The sequence below is a fragment of the Hemicordylus capensis genome, chromosome 5, assembly GCF_027244095.1.
Source record: "Hemicordylus capensis ecotype Gifberg chromosome 5, rHemCap1.1.pri, whole genome shotgun sequence".
In the NCBI taxonomy this organism is placed as follows: Eukaryota; Metazoa; Chordata; class Lepidosauria; order Squamata; family Cordylidae; genus Hemicordylus; species Hemicordylus capensis.
This window is the reverse complement of record NC_069661.1, coordinates 215,492,429-215,511,175: the sequence shown is the minus strand read 5'-3', so window position 1 is coordinate 215,511,175 and position 18,747 is coordinate 215,492,429. Positions and strand designations below refer to the sequence as shown.

The 18,747-nt window shown below is 41.3% G+C and overlaps 1 protein-coding gene across 5 annotated transcripts in view; it reads right to left on the bottom strand.

Moving 5' to 3' along the window:
• ENTHD1 (ENTH domain containing 1) overlaps positions 1-18,388 on the bottom strand; it is a 59,321-nt gene extending 40,933 nt beyond the window's left edge. Inside the window, exons 1-4 of one of the 5 annotated variants that reach the window (XM_053257080.1) lie at positions 18,082-18,384; positions 13,543-14,005; positions 6,948-7,151; positions 3,243-3,361 (exon numbers count right to left, since the gene is read on the bottom strand). In XM_053257080.1, coding sequence (XP_053113055.1) covers positions 3,243-3,361; positions 6,948-7,151; positions 13,543-13,891 — 672 coding nt within the window. In that variant the 5' untranslated portion in view covers positions 13,892-14,005; positions 18,082-18,384. The other 4 variants (XM_053257083.1, XM_053257081.1, XM_053257082.1 and 1 more) reach the window with 4 other exon arrangements.
• Between the last annotated feature and the right edge of the window lie 359 nt (positions 18,389-18,747).

The following is an 18,747-nucleotide window of genomic DNA, read 5'->3' as shown; positions in this document are numbered from 1 at the left end:
CCTGTGCAGTATGAGATGATGCCTTTCAGCATCTTCCTATATCGCTGCTGCCCGATATAGGTGTTTCCCATAGTCTGGGAAACATACCAGGTGGTACAAGGTGGTATTTATAATTCTCTAGCTGTTTTAATTGGATATCTTATACTCATTTAATCTCTTGTATAATTATAAATTTAAACTTTCAGGATGGGGCAATAAATAAATGTAAGTATAGAGGCTAGAGCAGATCCCTGAAATGCAACCTTTCATAGGATAGCTAAACATTTCTACATGGCATCCAAACAGTTGAGTTTTCTCTCACCTGTAATAAACACACTGAGGCAATCCTGCATTCTGGAACACTGAGAAAGACATTCATAAATAGCTATCATGCTGGCAAACATTGTGTTAATTTCTTATTTATAAAACAGGAAATAAATGTGGCATCTCAGGCATTATGACACAGTATGTAATCTGGGTAAATGTTGATGTTAATGGCAATTAAAGTGAGGCTTAATTAGTCAACAACAGTGGCTTGAAACTGTGAGGCACTTCATAGATGTGATAAGTATGATTAACAATGAAAATTGAAACAGAAGGGAAAGACAAAATACTGCTCTGGATTGAAGTCACTCTTCTGTTTGCAGAAAACAAAATGAGTTCAAATACTCTATCGGAAATCATTTTTTCAAAATAACATTGGCAGCTTTTGCTTATGCCACAAATACCAGCGTTTTTCAGCACCCTGCTGATATTATGTGGTTTTCTTTACTAAAGATCTCATGCAACATCTCAATATCTATGGCATCTCCTAAAGGAGTACCCATGCCAAGTTTGGTCATACAGAGTGTGATATATGTGAATTTATCTTTAAGAAGCCCATATCCTATCCCTGCTGAATCTCTCTAGGTGTGTGTATATGTGTGTGTCACTGTTTTACTCTCTCAGGGCCAAACTAGATGAGACAAATAAAGATGTGTGAATGTATTTCCATCTGTTTAAACTATTTATAAATAGCAGCTGCAGTGTGGGGGATCCGCACACATATGTTTTTCCTGTCAAGGCAAATAGTAGCTCAGGGAGAGGAGTGATTTTCATCAGAAAAACCATACGGGTTAAAACCAGAAGGATTAAACCCCTTTTCCCCTGCACGGCACTCCTGATTTGGATCAAGCCCTTGAACTTGCTGTTAACACAAAGAGACAGTAATGCATCTATGTTGTCATGTCCAGTTTGGCCTTTGGTCTGCCTGGTTCTACACTATGTTGTCACTTTTCTGTTGCTGTTCGGCATTAGTGCACCTGCCTGATTCCTGAGGAATGACTTTTTGGAGGTGATCTACATGAGTTTGCATACCCGCTGAAGCTACACATAAATAATAATAGTATGCACCACCAAAACTTTCTAGTCCGTCCCCCCCAACCCCACCCCTCGGCCCCTATTACCCCTGGCAACTGAGGAACAATCTGGACCCAAGGAGAGAAGGACCTCTTGATCTGCCCACCATCCAGCTCTTGCTGTTACAACAGAGGCAGGTCCTTTCCTCCCCCAACTGCCACTCCAAGGCTCCTGAAGACGTAGCTTGCCCTGAGGTGAGGAGGGAAAGGACCTGATTTAAAAGTACAGTATGCAAATATCTATCTTTCAAAATGTTTTTCTGCTGCTTGTCTTTTTTGTGTCATAGTGTACTTTTTTAAAATTTATGGTTACTGATTTGTAATTTTATGTAAACTGCTTTGTATTATTTTCCTGAAAAGTGGTAGATAAATAGCTTAAATAAATAAATATGAACCCATATGGATGGAAATGCAACATGGTAATAGGTTCCAACCTGCTGCCACTTTTGCTCTTTTGCAGAACAATGGGTATATAGACTGCAAGCCCTGAGCAGTAAATGTCTTGCAGTCATGCCTACAACCTGCCCATAACCAAGGTTCCCAACAGGTAATGCTCCTCCTGTCAAATTTCTGCATTAATCAGAGAGAAGAAAGGAAAGGAAAGGAGTAAGAGGAGAGATCAATAGGATAACATCTAACAGAGAGTGGAACTTGTAAGGTGTCTCTAAACTTACATCCCAAATTTATTTTAATTATTATTCCATATGTATTTTTAAATTTTGATTCTTTATTACAAATTTAAATTGATCCATTGCACAGCACTAAATGATTTAATTCTTCATTATTAGCAGCTTGCCACTTGCTTTCCTTGATTAGTATTGATCTCATTATATTCTTTTTCTTCTTACTCAATTTTATGTTCATTTTCACTAAATCTTCATTATATCATATTTATGGTTTATTTCACAGAACTCTCTTAAACTGCCTAGAGAATCCAGTGCAACCAAAGAGATTGCAAAACTGATGAATTCGGTCATCATGCCCTATTCTCTTTGTTGCTTTGTTGCTAACTAATTGCGATTTGCACTATTTTGTATAATTGATTGGATCAGCTTTTGATCCCACTTCCCATCATATCACAATAGTGACAGCATGACGCTGTCCGAAGTTAAGCTACAGAAGTGAAGACTACATAAAATTGATAGTGGGGAAGGGTCTGAAACACTAAGTAACCATATCTGAGGTTGTTTGTCATTGACTTTCACAACAATGAATCTCTGACACAAAGATATCAATTTTATATTCTTATCTTTTGGTAACCCTCACAAGAGAGGACCACAGACCCAAGATACTGAGCTACACATGTTGTTTATCTTTTGAAATAGTGGCCATCTTAGAAACTAGCTCCACTCAGAGCACTGAGTCCTTTTTCTAGAGATTATTTGAAATTATGGTTGTTTCATTTCTGCCCAGCCTGTCAAGATTTTGACAGTTCTGTCTCCTATTTGCCAGATGCCCAGTTGTTGCTCTGTGATACCACAGAATGGGAGATTCAGAATATGTAAAGTGATTTTTGTTGATTCAATATTTGTTGACGGAGGAGTATGCATACTTCACACAGAGCACTTTGGCATGTAGAGAGAAAAATAGATTGGTCTTAACAGGGTTGAGAGTGGATCTTGGACTACTTTTTAATGACTAGTTCTAAAATCAGATTGGGAACATTAGGCTGAGGATGAGATATAAGTCTTAAGGTCTTATAGTGGACTCACTATGAGAGCTAGTTGACAGAATAATTCACCTAACTCCAGTAGCTACAAATGTCTTTCGTCTCATTAATTGCAATACTTGTGGAACAGCATTATCTGAAAAGTTCAGTAAATCTCATATTCAACTACTTCTCTACAAATGCGTGGTGTGATTTACCTCTGATGATTTCTTTGAAACAATATTGAGTGCTGTTGTTTCTTGGACTATCTCTGTTTTGCCTAATGTCTGAGCTGGGTGGCTTTGCTCTGCTGGAAGTGATGCCTTAGGCAGGAAATCTGTCAAAGGAAGGTATTGTTTTAAAAAATATTCTGGCAAAAAAAACCCCGAACACCCCCACTTTTAGACAGATGTTAAATTTCCCTGAGTTAATTGGGCAAAAAAACCCACGCCTCTAATGTCTTGTTCAGTCCATTACCTGCAATGCCAGTGACTGGGTCTGAATACTAAAAGCTTCCATAATTTGGAAAAATCCAGAAAAAATCAAATTTCACCACAGCTCTCATTTTTACCTGCTATATTCTCAGGGAGCAAAATAAGTCTCTTTTTCCAAGTGGAATAAATTAACATAGAGAGCAAACTATTCTGCTTGTTTACGTGAAAATTATATGGGAGAAACTAGAAAATCAGGGCCAGTATCATCCTTCTCTGCCACCAAATCTTCCAATTAGTATTTAAAAGGACTGTTATTACTGCAGCATGGCAGACATGTGTTTCACATTACAAACAGCTAAAAAGGAATTTAGAGACAATTTTAAAGATAATGGAAAACTAAAGGCCACAGCTCTGTGACAGGGATTTCTATCTAGAGACAAATGGGGAAATGTGTAACAATAAACGAACTGGTGCTATAGTCCTATTTCTGTAATAATTAACTCCTGTATCAGTCAGATTCTCTGAACAGGAGCTTTTTTATGTTCTGCAACTTTTAATGGTTGATAAGCAGTTATTCAAAATTATATATTTATTTTCTTGACTAATGCTGCAGAACCCTAGGAAATTACTCTGGGTCACTGTTATTCTTGCATTGCTTTGTTCATATCTTTATATACATATGACTCCTAAGAATGTGCACATCTTTAAAATGTAATAATAATAATAATAATAATAATTCAACACCAATGAAACAAAACAGGCCTACAAGAAAGAACAAGTCAAGAACCGAGCAGAAAAATGGAGAAATAAGCCACTGCATGGTCAATATTTACACAATATAAGTGGAAAATCAGACATCACCAAGACCTGGCAATGGCTTAAGAATGGCAACTTGAAGAAAGAAACTGAGGGTTTAATACTGGCTGCACAAGAACAGGCACTAAGAACAAATGCAATAAGAGCAAAAGTCGAAAAATCCACCACAAACAGCAAGTGCCACCTTTGTAAAGAAGCAGATGAAACAGTGGACCACCTGATCAGCTGTTGTAAGAAGATCGCACAGACTGACTACAAACAAAGGCATGACAAGGTAGCAGGGATGATACACTGGAACATCTGCAAAAAATACAAGCTACCTGTAGCCAAGAACTGGTGGGACCATCAAATTGAAAAAGTTGAAGAAAATGAAGATGTAAAAATATTATGGGACTTCCGGCTACAAACAGACAAACATCTGCCACACAATACACCAGATATCACTGTAGTCGAGAAGAAAGAAAAACAAGTTAAAATAATCGACATAGCAATACCAGGGGATAGCAGAATAGAAGAAAAAGAAATAGAAAAAATCACCAAATACAAAGATCTACAAATTGAAATTGAAAGGCTGTGGCAGAAGAAGACCAAAATAATCCCAGTGGTAATTGGTGCCCTAGGCGCAGTTCCAAAAGACCTTGAAGAGCACCTCAACACCATAGGGGCCACAGAATCACCATCAGCCAATTACAAAAAGCAGCTTTACTGGGAACAGCCTATATTCTGCGACAATATCTATAACCATTGACAATAAAATTCTGGCATCCCAGGTCCTTGGGAAGGACTCGATGTCTGGATAAAACAAACCAGTCAATAACCCCTGTCTGACTATGTAAACAAGAAATAATAATAATAATAATAATAATAATTCAATTTCTATACCGCCCTTCCAAAAATGGCTCAGGGCGGTTTACAAAGAGAAATAACAAACAAATAAGATGGCTCCCTGTCCCCAAAGGGCTCACATTCTAAAAAGAAACTTAAGACACACACCAGCAACAGTCACTGGAAATACTGTGCTGGGGGTGAATAGGGCCAGTTACTCTCCCCCTGCTAAATAAAGAGAATCGCCATGGTAAAAGGTGCCTCTTTGCCCAGTTAGCAGTGGTCTGTGAAAGGATGTCCTCCGACCTGCCTCAACAGCAGTCTCACTCATCGGTTCTCCTCAGGATCAAACAGGGTGTTTGGCAACCTGATCTGTGCATTCATTACAAGAAGCAAAACAATTTTGACTCACACAGCATGGATAAGAGCTCTAAGGACAAAACACTGTAGTTCTTCAATATTTTACCTAATGAGTTTTTTATTTATCATGAGACAATTGGTTCTCCCTCACAAATGCCAAGGGATAGGATGGCCATCCACTATAACTTGATTGCATTTTAGTACTGTTTACTGTTTATTTGTTTATTTCGGCCCAGATTGCATTTTAGTATTCAGGAATTAGTTACTGAAGTTTTTTTTTTAGTTATCTTCTTTCTTTTTCTTAGCTAATCCACATTATTACATAAGCAGCCATTTCAGAAAACCTGCGTAATTTTAGTAGTGACCAGCAACACTATCAGCATCTTATACTAGCTCTGCTCATTTTTGCCATCCCTGAACAACAGAGTGAGGCTATTCACACAACACAAACTGCCTGGGTTATGGAGCGCCAGAAGCCATCCAGTCCCTGCTGTTCCAGACCTACAGAGCCTGATTTGCTACCTGGCTTTTTACTGACGTAGAATGAACCAATGGTTCGTTCTACCTCAGCAGACAATCGTGTGTGCGATCACCACTGGGTAGCTGGTCTTCACCCCTGCTCACCACCATTTTAGGCAGTGAGCTGGGGAGAAGGAGTGGCCACACAGCATGGAATGGCTACAATAAAAAAAGCAGACGCTCTGCTACTCCTGTGGTACTCTCTGGGGTGCAGAAGGACTCCTGATCCCAGCTCAGGACTTTGTCACTGCTCTGACTGGGGCGGAGGGGCGGGCATGGTGGAGTTCAAGACAGCCACTGCTCTTGTGGAGGGAAGGCAAGTAAGCTTCTGCCTTCCCTCCAGCCTGCCCCAGCCCCACAACAAAGGTCATGAAAACGACCTTAGTGTCTTTAACCCTAGGTTTAGGGATTATAGATAATTTCTGCTCCACCAGAACCGGGCAGCTCCTTCTCTTGCTTTGGCTACATTAGGACATAGGAACATAGGAAGCTGCCATATACTGAGTCAGACCATAGGTCTCCTGAAACCATACCTATTTTCATAGTTTTCTGAAGAAGTGGATGGCAAAGCTTATCCATCATTCCCCTAAGGAAGAGCAAATGCACTCAAAACATGTTGGGATTTGGTATCTTCAATTAAACTGTTTGATATCCACTGTTGAATCACTCCTTTTTGTGTGTGTGGGCAGCATTCAGATTAGTTAGTCATAATTAAGCACCATTAAAACCAACAAGACAAGTTCGTCATGAATAACAAGACCCATTAATTTCAATAGGATTTAGTTATGACTAACTTAGTCTGGATGCATCTTTGCTAATCTTCATCACAGCACCACTGGACAGCTAGTCAGCTGGAAGTTATGGATTTGACTAAAAGCACCTAGTGGATCCATGGCCATGCTGGGATTTCAGTGGCTAAAGCTCTGAAATACATGTACTTGTGCTGTAATTTAAACTTGTGCTGCTTACACTGGACATTTTCTGGAAACCCTGAAATGGGATCTGAAGCAGCCATGGTTGGTGCATAAGCTTTTCCAGAAGTTTTTTGAGGGAAGAGCATCGCATATGAAGTGCGCCGCCTCGTCCGACGTGCTATTTCACGTTCATTATGCAACAGCTGTTCATCTGCTAATAAGGCAATGACTTGCTTAGACTTCTCCCTCACATGAAAACCTGTTGAAAAAATGAGGGAAATAAATCTGGGTAAATGTGTCCAGAGTCTACGATCATGTTCTGCCTTGCTCGCTAGATATGCCACAGGACTCTGTGGCTACAGACGGTAAAGTATTTCACAATGTTTTATTTCATTTCATTTTTAATTTTTATCTCACTTTTCCACAAGAAATTGTGCCCACAGTGGCTCATAATGCATACAAAATTCAAAGCATTGAACAGTAAAACAGCAGAGCATATTTTAAAAATTTATGGGTTCCCACAATTGTGCTCACACAAAGGATCTTGCCAACCCCCTCCTCCCCAGTGAGCACTGCAAAAAACTAATCCTGGAGGTTAGAAAAGGAAAGATTGTGCCGGCAAATTGGTGTCGACTCGGGTTGGTGTCAACCAATCAAAAAATGGCAGGGGTGTGGCACAGTGGGCTGCAGAGACGGGATTCCCCAAAACTGAGAACAAGCACCTTCCATGAGTGGAAAAACAGTTGTGGAAGGTGGATGCACCCAGTTTCCAGGGATTCCCCCCACCCACTGTGGATCCCTGTGTGGAATCCCTTGATGTTTTTGAGGGTCCCCAACCTCAAGAGCAGCTTTCTGGGGAGCTTCTAGAGCTGTGGTGGGGAAGCAGGAGTGGGGAAGATCCCTTACACTTGTGCCATTGTGCAGACATTATTTATTTATCATATTTTTATAATGCCTGATATATACATCTCTAAGCGATATACAAAATATATAATTCTGGATCCAATCCAATATGAACATCTCAGTTCAAATCTTACACAGCTTTGCCACAGACCATGTGTCTTAGATGTCCACCCTAAACTAGTGAACCCATGGCTCAGCTGCACTTTGGCATTATGCCTTCAAAGCCAAAATAGCAATGCAATTGCACCTCGGGCAAATATTGGAAAATCTCAAAAATATGGAATTTGAATATATGAAGTATTTGGTATTGCCAACAGAATAAGTAATATTTTTAGTCTACTTTCCTTAAGGAAAGTAAGCTTATGAGATCAACCAGCTGTGTGTTCTAGGGATGTGCAAAAAAATTCAGGCACAGATCGTTCTGTGCCTGAAACAAGCAATTTCGGGTGATTCGGGGCTGAACCGAATCACCCCCGATGCCCCCCGATATTTTTCGGGGCCGAGCCGAATCACCCGAATTTCGGGGCCGAAAAATTCGGGTGATTCGGCTCATGACCGATTTTTTGGGGAATTTTTGAAGTTTTAGTGACTTTGGGGCAGTGTGGAGGCATAGCATGGGATATGGGCAAAAAGAGTGGGGTGGGGTGGTAGTGCCTAATGGGTGCAGGCTACCACCCGAATTTCAGGGGGATTGGGCAAAGGGCTGATTTTTGCGGAATTTCTGAAGTTTTTGTGTCTTTGGGGCAGATTGGGGCAGAAAGTGGGGCCTGGGGCAGAAGAGTGGGGTGGGGTGGTAGTGCCCAATGGGTGGAGGCTACCACCCCAATTTCAGGGGGATTGGACAAAGGGCTGATTTTTTGGGAATTTTTGAAGTTTTAGTTACTTTGGGGCAGTTTGGGGGCAGAAAGTGGATCTGCCCAAAAGAGTGGGGTGGGGTGGTAGATAGTGCCTAATGGGTGGAGGCTACCACCCACCCCCAATTTCAGAGTGATTGGGCAGAGGACTGAATTTTGGTGAATTTCTGAGGTTTTTCTTCATAAGGTGCAGTGTGCTAGATTGATCCATTCATCATATTCTTAGTAAATGAGAGTGTGAAAAAGTGAAAGTGGGGTCATGAGAGTTGTTTAATTGAAAAAAATCTCATTTGCTATCATAGAATGAGAATTCACACCTCAGAAAATAAGGGAATAACATCCCTTCAGAAAAACTTCTGAGGGGACGGGTGAAATTGGGGATGGGTGGTAGCCTCCACCCATTAGGCACTACCACCCCACCCCACTCTTTTGGGGCAGATCCACTTTCTGCCCCCGAACTGCCCCAAAGACACAAAAACTTCAAAAATTCCCCAAAAATCAGCCCTTTGTCCAATCCCCCTTAAATTGGGGTGGTAGCCTCCACCCATTAGGCACTACCACCCCACCCCACTATTCTTCCCCAGGCCCCACTTTCTGCCCCAATCTGCCCCAAAGACATGAAAACTTCAGAAATTCCCCAAAAATCAGCCCTTTGCCCAATCCCCCTGAAATTGGGGTGGTAGCCTGCACCCATTAGGCACTACCACCCCACCCTACTCTTTTTGCCCAGATCCCATGCTATGCCCCCGAACTGCCCCAAAGTCACTAAAACTTCATAAATTCCCCAAAAATCAGCCCTTTGCCCAATCCCCCTGAAAGTGGGGTGGTAGCTTCCACCCATTGGGCACTACCAGCCCACCCCAATATTTTGCCCCTGTGCCCCTTTTTCCCCCTGAATCAATTCGGATTCAGATTCAGATTAAATCCGAACCGAATCAAGGGTGATTCGGGTGGCCCATATTCGGGCACAAAACAGAACAGGGGTGATTCGGTTCGGGTCCCGAACCGAATCACCGAAAATCCAAATTGCACACCCCTAGTGTGTTCTTTATCAACTTTGCAATGCCAGCCTAGACCAGTTTCAACCAAATTTGCTACCGTTGCAGGGACACATAAGGACACTTCAGTGGCATAGTTTGTGATGATATCATCCACCCCAATTCAAGATAGCAGACACGTGAACATCTGAGGTGCAAATGGGCTAACCTGTGAACCACCTAACTGATTTTAACTAAATTTGGTACAGTTGTAGGGACGCATAGGGTCACCTCAATGGCATAGTTTGTAGTGATGTCATCCACTCTAATTCAAGATGACGGGTGCATGAATGTTTGAGGTGTAAGCAGGCTAGCTTGTGAATTGCCTAACCAATTTGAACCAAATTGGTACAGTTATAGGGTCACATAGGTACACCTCAATGGCATAGTTTCTGATGATGTCATCCTCCCCAGTTCAAAATGGAGGATGCCTGAACGTTTAAGGCACAAGTTAACTTGTAAAGATGGTAATTATCAGTTAAGATTAGGGTGAAAGGAAAGTAGGAAGATCAGTTCTTACTAAGACTTCTTGTTTTTCGTATGTGGTGGTTCTGTGCAAGAGATTATGAGAGAGAAAGAGTGCTAAGAAGATGAGCTAGCAAAATGAGATGTCAAAAGACACCTATACATTCTAAACAAATATTTAACACACTAGGTGCATTTTAAAACATCATTCAGTTCATAATCTTATGATAGCACTTTTCCTCATTCAGAATATTTATAAAAGTTTGTCCAGTTGATGTTTTAATATACCTTTTTTAAAAGGGGCCCCAGTATTGTAACTATCTATTATATTTTTAACTGTGCACAAACTAGATGATATATTTCTTTAGTTAGTGCACTGTCATAAGTTGGATGACAGTGCTCTAAACTGGATGTGCCCTGGTGGGCTGGAACCAACCATGACTTAGTTTGTGGGGATCAGGGGCGTATCTAGGGGTAGGGCAGGCAGGGCATGTGCCCCGGGTGCCACTTGAAGGGGGCGCCATTTAAAAAAAATTTTTTTTTTTTAAATGGCCACTGAAAACAAAATGACCACTGTGCATGCTCAAATGGCCTCTGTGAGGACCCCATGCCAGGCCTCGCAGAGGCCATTTGAGCATGTGTGGCAGCCATTTTGTTTTCAGCGGCCTATAAATGGCCACCACACATGCTCAAATGGTCCCTGCAAAGCCCTAGAGGCCAGCAAGGGGAGCGGGAACCTTTGCAGACCCACCACACAGCCTTTAGGGGCTACAGGTTTTTTTTTTTTTTTTTTAATTAATATAACATAAGTCACTGTACACATATTCAGTTTGGCACTATGTACAGAGAATCAGGGCTTGTGAATAATGAGCTGAAGCTTATGAGCTAGGATTGTATTCATTTGCTCTTTGCTTCTTGTTATAAGTGAGTTAAATGTGATTTCTTAATAATATGGCTATTAATGGTGAGTTTGTCTTTCAATCAGTGTGAAATTAGTATTAATTAGCCTTAGTATTAAGGCCCACTGGGAGTTTCTTGCTCTCTTTCTCTCATTTTAACTGTCTTTCTGAAATACTAGAATATATTCCAAGCAGTGACACAGTTTACTCTGCATATCTTTTAATTATTTTCAGAGTAAATAGGGGAAAGTGAAATTCTCCATTTCTTTTAAAAACTTATGTAATAGTGATGCTACAATGCATAGCAGAGAATTAGACATTAGTTTTCCAAGTATACCTCCACATAGTATTTGGGTATTTCATGAGCCCCAGCATACTGAAATTTGTAGTTTTCTAAATTGTTTTTGAAAAATTTAAAGATTAACGAGCTTGACTTGTATTTTTCAGCTGATATTATGGTAAAGTTATCTGAAAGATGGGTGTTGGATGTTTGGACAAGGGGCGCAATTTCAGTGCTTGCCCTAGGCGCTATTTTCCCTAGATACGCCTCTGGTGGGGAAAGGTCAATTTTCAACACATTAATCATCACATTAAAATTAATTAGCAATATTAACAAAAACAATTATTAGCTCCCTGTGGGTATTTTCCCCCTATCAAGGGACCCACAGTTTTAACCAAGAACAGTGGCCAGAAAACAGGCCAGGTCCCTGCTCAGTAAGTGGGGCACCTGAAGTGCATGCCAGCCCCAAACAAATGCTAAATCCTCTCTTCTCCCTAAATCACTGTTGTTTTCAGGCTTCCTAGGCATGCTTAACTGGGAGTAAGCCTTACTGGCTCTACCGTTGGACATATTCCCAAGTAAACATGCACAGGATGGTGGTGTAAGGCATTTTCTGAAGGATAGAGGGTGCCTCCCCTCAGAGAAGAGGGAACTGATCTAAAAGAGTGACCATTTAATTTTCGGAGGCGCACTCTAACTGTGCCCGCCTGATGCTTCTGCCACTGCTGTTTCTACCCATTCCATCCATTGCCGCTGCTGCTGCTCAAGCAGCTGCAACTGGCTTACTCACTCATTGGTCCATCACTGCCACATGTATCTCATCTGGTCTCACAGTGGCCAGTTGAATTGATGCTTGTCAGTGGGAGAGACCAAGAGCTTTTCATAGCTCCTGCTGTTGCTGCATGATATTCCTATCTGGGGGCCAGCAAAGAAGTATCTGTGAGCCAGATCCAGCCCACAGGCCTTATGTTGTGCGGGCCTGGTGTGATGTTAGCAAAGTTCAAAGAGGCCTGGCCCTGCTTTGACTGTCTTGTCATGATGCTTACAGCCTGGACAGAATGCCAAGAAACAAGTTTTAATGAATCTGAATTATAATAGCTGGTATGTTCTAACTATTGTATGGTGAGTCAAACATTGTGAATTATATATCTACCATTTCATTGATATTATACCATAGTTTGTCACCTGACCTACAGCATACTACTACAAATGTATGTAACAAACCCTGGTGAAAAGAAAGGGAGCTTATTAGTTGAGAAAGCTATAATTAGGAATCACTGACATCATGATTTGTGTTATCAGTTCACGCTGTTGTCTGAAGTGAAAGAGTCTTATTTTAAAAGACAACTAAATAATTTATTGGCGATGTTGCTCATGGCAATAGTAGATGAAGCAGTACAATACTCTGCTTCAATATTCTAACAAAAATTATGACAAACAATGCTCTAATGTTGTTTCATTATATAATGCTCTTATCCTACAGGACACATAAATAAAAATAATTGGCAGACCTAAACCATTAAACCACACATTACATTTGTCACAGACAAAATTTGTTTTCATGCATCATATAAGTATCCAATTTGTTTCATGGATCTGCCCGGTCATCATTGTAATTAATCTAATAGGAGATATGCATGGAAAAGTCTCAGAGATAACGAACTGTTTACTTCATCTACGAGCTACTGATACTCAGCAAGTGCTGTTAATAATTGAATATGCTTACCAATGCAATGTGTTTAATTATTTATGACACTAACAGTTTTTCCAACATTATTGGATTCATATATGCATCTACAAAAATTTACTCTTACTCTAACATGCCACCTGTTTAATCTACTCCACTTGATGCCTGACCAAAAAAAAATACTTTGATCCAGTCTATATCTTTTAAAACAATGTATGTTCCCATTATTTATCACTTACATAGCATTTTATGCAATAAATTTCTTCCAGTCCTCACTCTCTGATTGAAATGTATAAGATATTGGACACTCAGTAAATTGTTCCTCCATGTGGCCTTCTGATTTACTGTGCAACTTTTGACATTGTCCAAGTAGATTCTACAGTTTAACCATAGAACTCTGCTTCAGAACTGTCTAATCACTTAGGAATTAGATTAATAGTCCTCTCTCTAGGCTCCTCAACCCCCAATATGTACATACACACATGCTTCATTTTAACTGACTTCTCAAAGTGTGTTTAGATTTACCTTGATCTTTTCCAGCTTCATCTAAATGACGGAAATCCTTTAACATCTGAATGCTAAAGAAACCCTCTTGACAGTGCTGTATGACTTTCTTTGATCCATTTTTAAGGAGATAATCCAAGAGTGTAAGAGACTTGTATACATGCCTCCAGTTCTTTCCATGGTCATTCATCCTATGCCATATCATGTTCATAATCTCAGAAAGAGAAGCTGTGTTGTATGTCAGATCACTGATCTCTAACATTAGAGAACTAGAGGGGCCCCAGGGATCATTAGAAGTTGCCTCTCTAACTTTTATCTCGGCTTCAGAATAATGTTTTACAAAATTCTTCATGTGCCTCCTGAGTGCCATGGATGTGGCAAATGGTTTTTTGCTTTATAAAACGGATGAGAAATGCGGAACTTGTTTGTTGTAATGTCTGTCTGTCTTTCTTCCTGTTCTCCCATGCAGTAAACTACTATAATTCTGCAAACAGAATAGCAAAAGATTGGTATGTTACCATTTCAAGTTTTGAAAAGAAAAGTGATAGATTCCATAGGGCCAGAATTATTACTTAATTTATTCACAGAGACATTGTGCCTTAAATAGTTGTAAGACAGATTGAAATTCAGTCAATACAGACAGTAGTGGAAAGAGCATCCTGTTGAATTCCTGTCTGAATTTCTTCCATGGTTTGGAGGATTGGGAATATTTAACACATTATTAATATATGTACAATAGACTGTAAACTTGTGTGTTCCATCCTCCCTTTATGGGTTTGTATAACCATAGTTTCCCATGATGTCCAAATTGCAAAAACTATAGATAACAACTGCCATGATTGCCTCCAAAAAATATTTTGCAAATCAGTTAATGGAGGAAAGCCGGTCTTGTGGTAACAAGCATGAATGGCCCCCTTTGCTAAGCAGTGTCCACTCTGGTTTGCATTTGAATGGGAGACTGCATGTGAGCACTTTAAGATATTCTACTTAAGAGATGGGGCTGCTCTGGGAAGAGCATCTGTATGCTTTCATGCAAAAGGTTCCAAGTTCCCTCTCTGGTATCTCCAAGACAGGGCTGAGAGAGACTCCTGCCTGCAACCTTGGAGAAGTCTCTGCCAGTGTAGACAATATTGAGCTAGATGGACCAATGGTCTGACTTGGTACAAGGCAGCTTCCTATGTTCTTATGTTTAGAGGCAGTGCCTGATTAGCACTGACCCATAGTTTTTCTGATTCTGATGTCATGGCAAACAATAAGTATGCAAACCAGGAAAGGGGAAATTGAATCTCTACATGAGAGCAGAGCAGAGAGGAGGAAAAGAAGGACGTGCACAAGCCTGCAGCATATTTTCAATCCTCCAAACCATGGTTTGGTGTACCAGGAACACAACATCTGAATTAAGTCAATGAGTTGCAAACAATTCTGCTATAAGGCTACTTATTAATCTTACAGTAGGTTCCACTGTTTCAGCTCAAATATCCCGGTGGCAAATCCAGTGCCTTCATAAAAGATAACACTTAGCATGCATATGGCGGGGGTGGGTGGGGAGGAATATCAGTGAAGATCTAGGTGTTTTGTTTATCCTGATTTGGCAAAGCCAATAAAATACTCGCTATTTTATGCATCTAAAAAGATGAATGAAACATGTCATGCCATGAAGCATTCTGAGGGGTTCTAAAAGGAAGAGGAAAATGGAAGAAGGAAAACCAGAACCCTTTTGCTTATGGCCAGTGCTAAACTGTGGAAATATTTTTGCTATACTGATTAGCTTGACTCTGCTGGGTTTCACAGCTGGTGCAAGCAACGGGGTGTGCATTTAGGTTGCTGCAATGATGGTATAAAAAAAGAATGCAGCCTCCAAACAGCTTAAATCACTGTGAATTGCCAGTTCACCTCTTTGTGAAATGTCCCTCCTACTCCCCTCCCTTATTTTCATTAGTTAGCCCCAGGGTGGGTAAGTCTGTATGCAATTCCTGACTGAGTCGCCAGAGAATACTGTCATGATCATGTATCAAATTGATTTCAAGCTCTGACATGCACCCAGCCTCAGCCAGGGACACAATCTGTAATCAGATTTTCCATGCACAAATGACAAAACATTAAAATTCATGACAAATGTGTTTGTTTTCCACTTCACATATCTCCTAAAATTAACACTTTTGTCTCTTCTGTCTGCTATTATAAGTTCTGATTAAATGTGTTTGAAATCAAGGGCTAAGCAGGAATTTGAAGCAAAAAGTTGAAACGTTATCTTTTTAATGTTTCAGAATACAAGAAGATAATGATCCTTTTGATCAAAAAGAATGCACACCTTCAAGTAAGTTAAATGGAGAATGTATTGGTTTAATTAAGATTCTGTGGAGGGAAAAATCACAGATATTAAGAAGCAGGAGATAAAGGAATAATTTCTTAGGAGGGTACTGCACATTTTACCACTTGCCAGTTCTCCCTCTTGATTGCACTTCAAATGCAGTCAGTTTTATCTGTACAGTATTGCTCTTGCAGAGAAACTTTTCATTTTATAATGTGTTTCAGTTAATCTATTAACAAATTCAATCAAAGGTTTTGTTCTTTGCTTTTGTATATGGCATTCTCTCCTTTCAGGTAGAGCGGCACTGTAACATTGCTTATATAGCAGCAAATATCGATCTTTTTTTTTCCCCCACAAGTCACTTAGACAACTCTGCGGGATCATAACTGGCTACAAAGGAAAGCTTGGCCCAAACTACTGCCTTTTTTCTTGGGTCAGTCCCAACCTGTTTTGATTTTCAAGACACTGCTTTGATTTGTTTTGATGGAATCATGGCTGGCCCATAATTCAGCTAAATTAATCAATATATGGTACACTATAACACAGTTTATGGCAGACTTCCATAGATAGAATTAAATTAATACATTATCATCATCACCATCATCATCATTATTCCAATTTTCAACTAAAAAGTTCTCCAAGCATTTATATAGAAAAAGAATAAGACCATGGTTCCCTTTCCCCAAGGGCTCACAATCTAAACACACACACAAAGTAGATAGCAGCAACAGCCACTGGGACAGGGACACTGTGCTGGGGTTGAAAATGGACAGTTGCTTTCTCCTTGCAAAATGAAAAGAAAACCATCATTTGAAAGGTTTTTCTTGTTACAAAGGCATAGTAGCAACAATTCCCTGCTGAACCGCTCTCGAGAAGGAGCCTCCTAAACTGGTTCCCACTGGAGAAAAATTCAAAGGCATTTCGCTCAAAATGCCAAGGTGTTTGAAAACAAGAGCCATAAGGCTACCTTTTACACCCACCCATATTTCCATGTGCCAAATGATGACATCTAGCACACAAACTGGTTTACAGCTTCATAGTTCAACATATACAAACAAACCCATTAGCTGCAGAAATCAAATATCAAAAGGTAACCTTTTGTGTGCCAAATAGGCAAAATATGGGAGTATACATGGGGGAAAAATAAGTTTAAAATGTGGGGGAACTCACAAGGGGGGATTACCCTGCTCCTGAACTTTCTCCAAGCCACTAATCTCACACACACACACACACACACACACCAGCTTTTTGCACCAAAAATTGTTTACCCCACTTACTATCTGAGGGAACAGCTGAGCTATGACAGTTGGGACATTTTCTCTCTGCATTTCAAACTGCCATCAATCATTTGCATAACCAGCCCTCTCCTATTCACCCTCCAATCAGAATGTTGATTTCTGTAGCCCCACCTCCTTTCCTTGTTTTGAAGCAGTGCATTCCATGTCCGGATTTGTTTGCCTCAGGCCTTGCCTGAACCAGGGCTTCTGACTGTCACTTGTTTAGCCCGGCCTTTCCACCTCTCCCAACACTTTCAGTTACAGCCTGTGTTCTAACAGCATTTACACAACGCCACACAAAATTGTGACTCCATCATGGCATTCAGTTTCTAAGGTCTCTTCCCTAGCAGATATTATGGCAGATTTGGCAGATAAGGGACAGACTGTATAATGTGACCTATGTTATGCTGACTAAGCACCGATTAGTTCAGGGTAGACAACCTGGGCTCTCCAACTGTTGTTGAACTCGAACTTGCATGATTCCCAGGCACAATAGGCCGGGGATCATGGAAGTTGAAGTTCAGCAACAGCTGGGTGCTTTCCAGACTGTGTGGGAGGAAGAGGTGTGAAATCAGATGGCAAATCCTCAAGTTTTGAAGCTAGTTAGAGTTAGCTGTGTTGGATTTTACACCACTTTCTCCTGCACTGAGACTTTGAGGGGAGAGGAGGGAGCAGGTGATGTGATGATTTTCCCTCCCCTCCTTCCCCCTGCCCCTCAGTGAATTTGGGCAAGAGCCCTGGACTCTTGCAAGAAAATAAATAAATGGTTACTTTTTTCCGGTACCGCTGGTACCATCGCGCAAGAGAATGAAAGGGAGCACCAAAACAAAAAATAAATAAAAATGCACAAGCTGTCTCCCTAGACCAAGAAGCAGACGGGTTGTTTCAATTAGTCACAACAATAATCATAAAACACACGGATACTAAAAGGCACAGAGGAGAAAATATAGCTGCAATCCTATGCACTCTTACTTGGGAGGAAGCCCATCGAACTAAATCGTTTGCTTCTGAGTACATCCAGCAAGCCTATAAACTGTTCTCAAAACTTACAAAATCAGCTACTGTTTTATCAGGCACATGCAGCGCTTTAAACCTGAAATGTCAAGATAAAATCTGAATACAGCACCAAACCTTTACATGGCAGCTGCTCGTGAACTCTCGCAAGAGCTGCCACACATGGTATTAGTGACAGGTGCGTCTAAGATAATCCTATCTAATAAAAGGCTTGGTGTCCGTCCGTGGAAGGACACCAAGCGTGTGTCTGTGCCTCCCTGGCCTCTTCTGGGCATGCACGAAGCGCATGGCCAGAAGGAGCCAGGGAGGCAGGACCGCCAGCACCCGGCGGCCATCTTGGGCAGCCAGAAGCGGCCGCCCCGAAGAAGCCGGGTAAGCGGTGGCGGGGGACACTGGCCGAGGCGGCGGCAAAGCCGCCGCCTCGGCCAGAGGAGGCGGCGCGGCCGAGGAGGCGGCAGAGCCATGGCCGAGGCCAGGCCGTGCCGCCGCTTACCCGGCTTCTTCGGGGCGGCCGCTTCTGGCCGCCCAGGATGGCCGCCGGACGAGGCGGCAGACAAAACAATGCGGCGGTGGGCCCGGGCAGCGGTGGGCCAGGCCGGAGCCGCGGTGGGTGGCGGGCCCAGC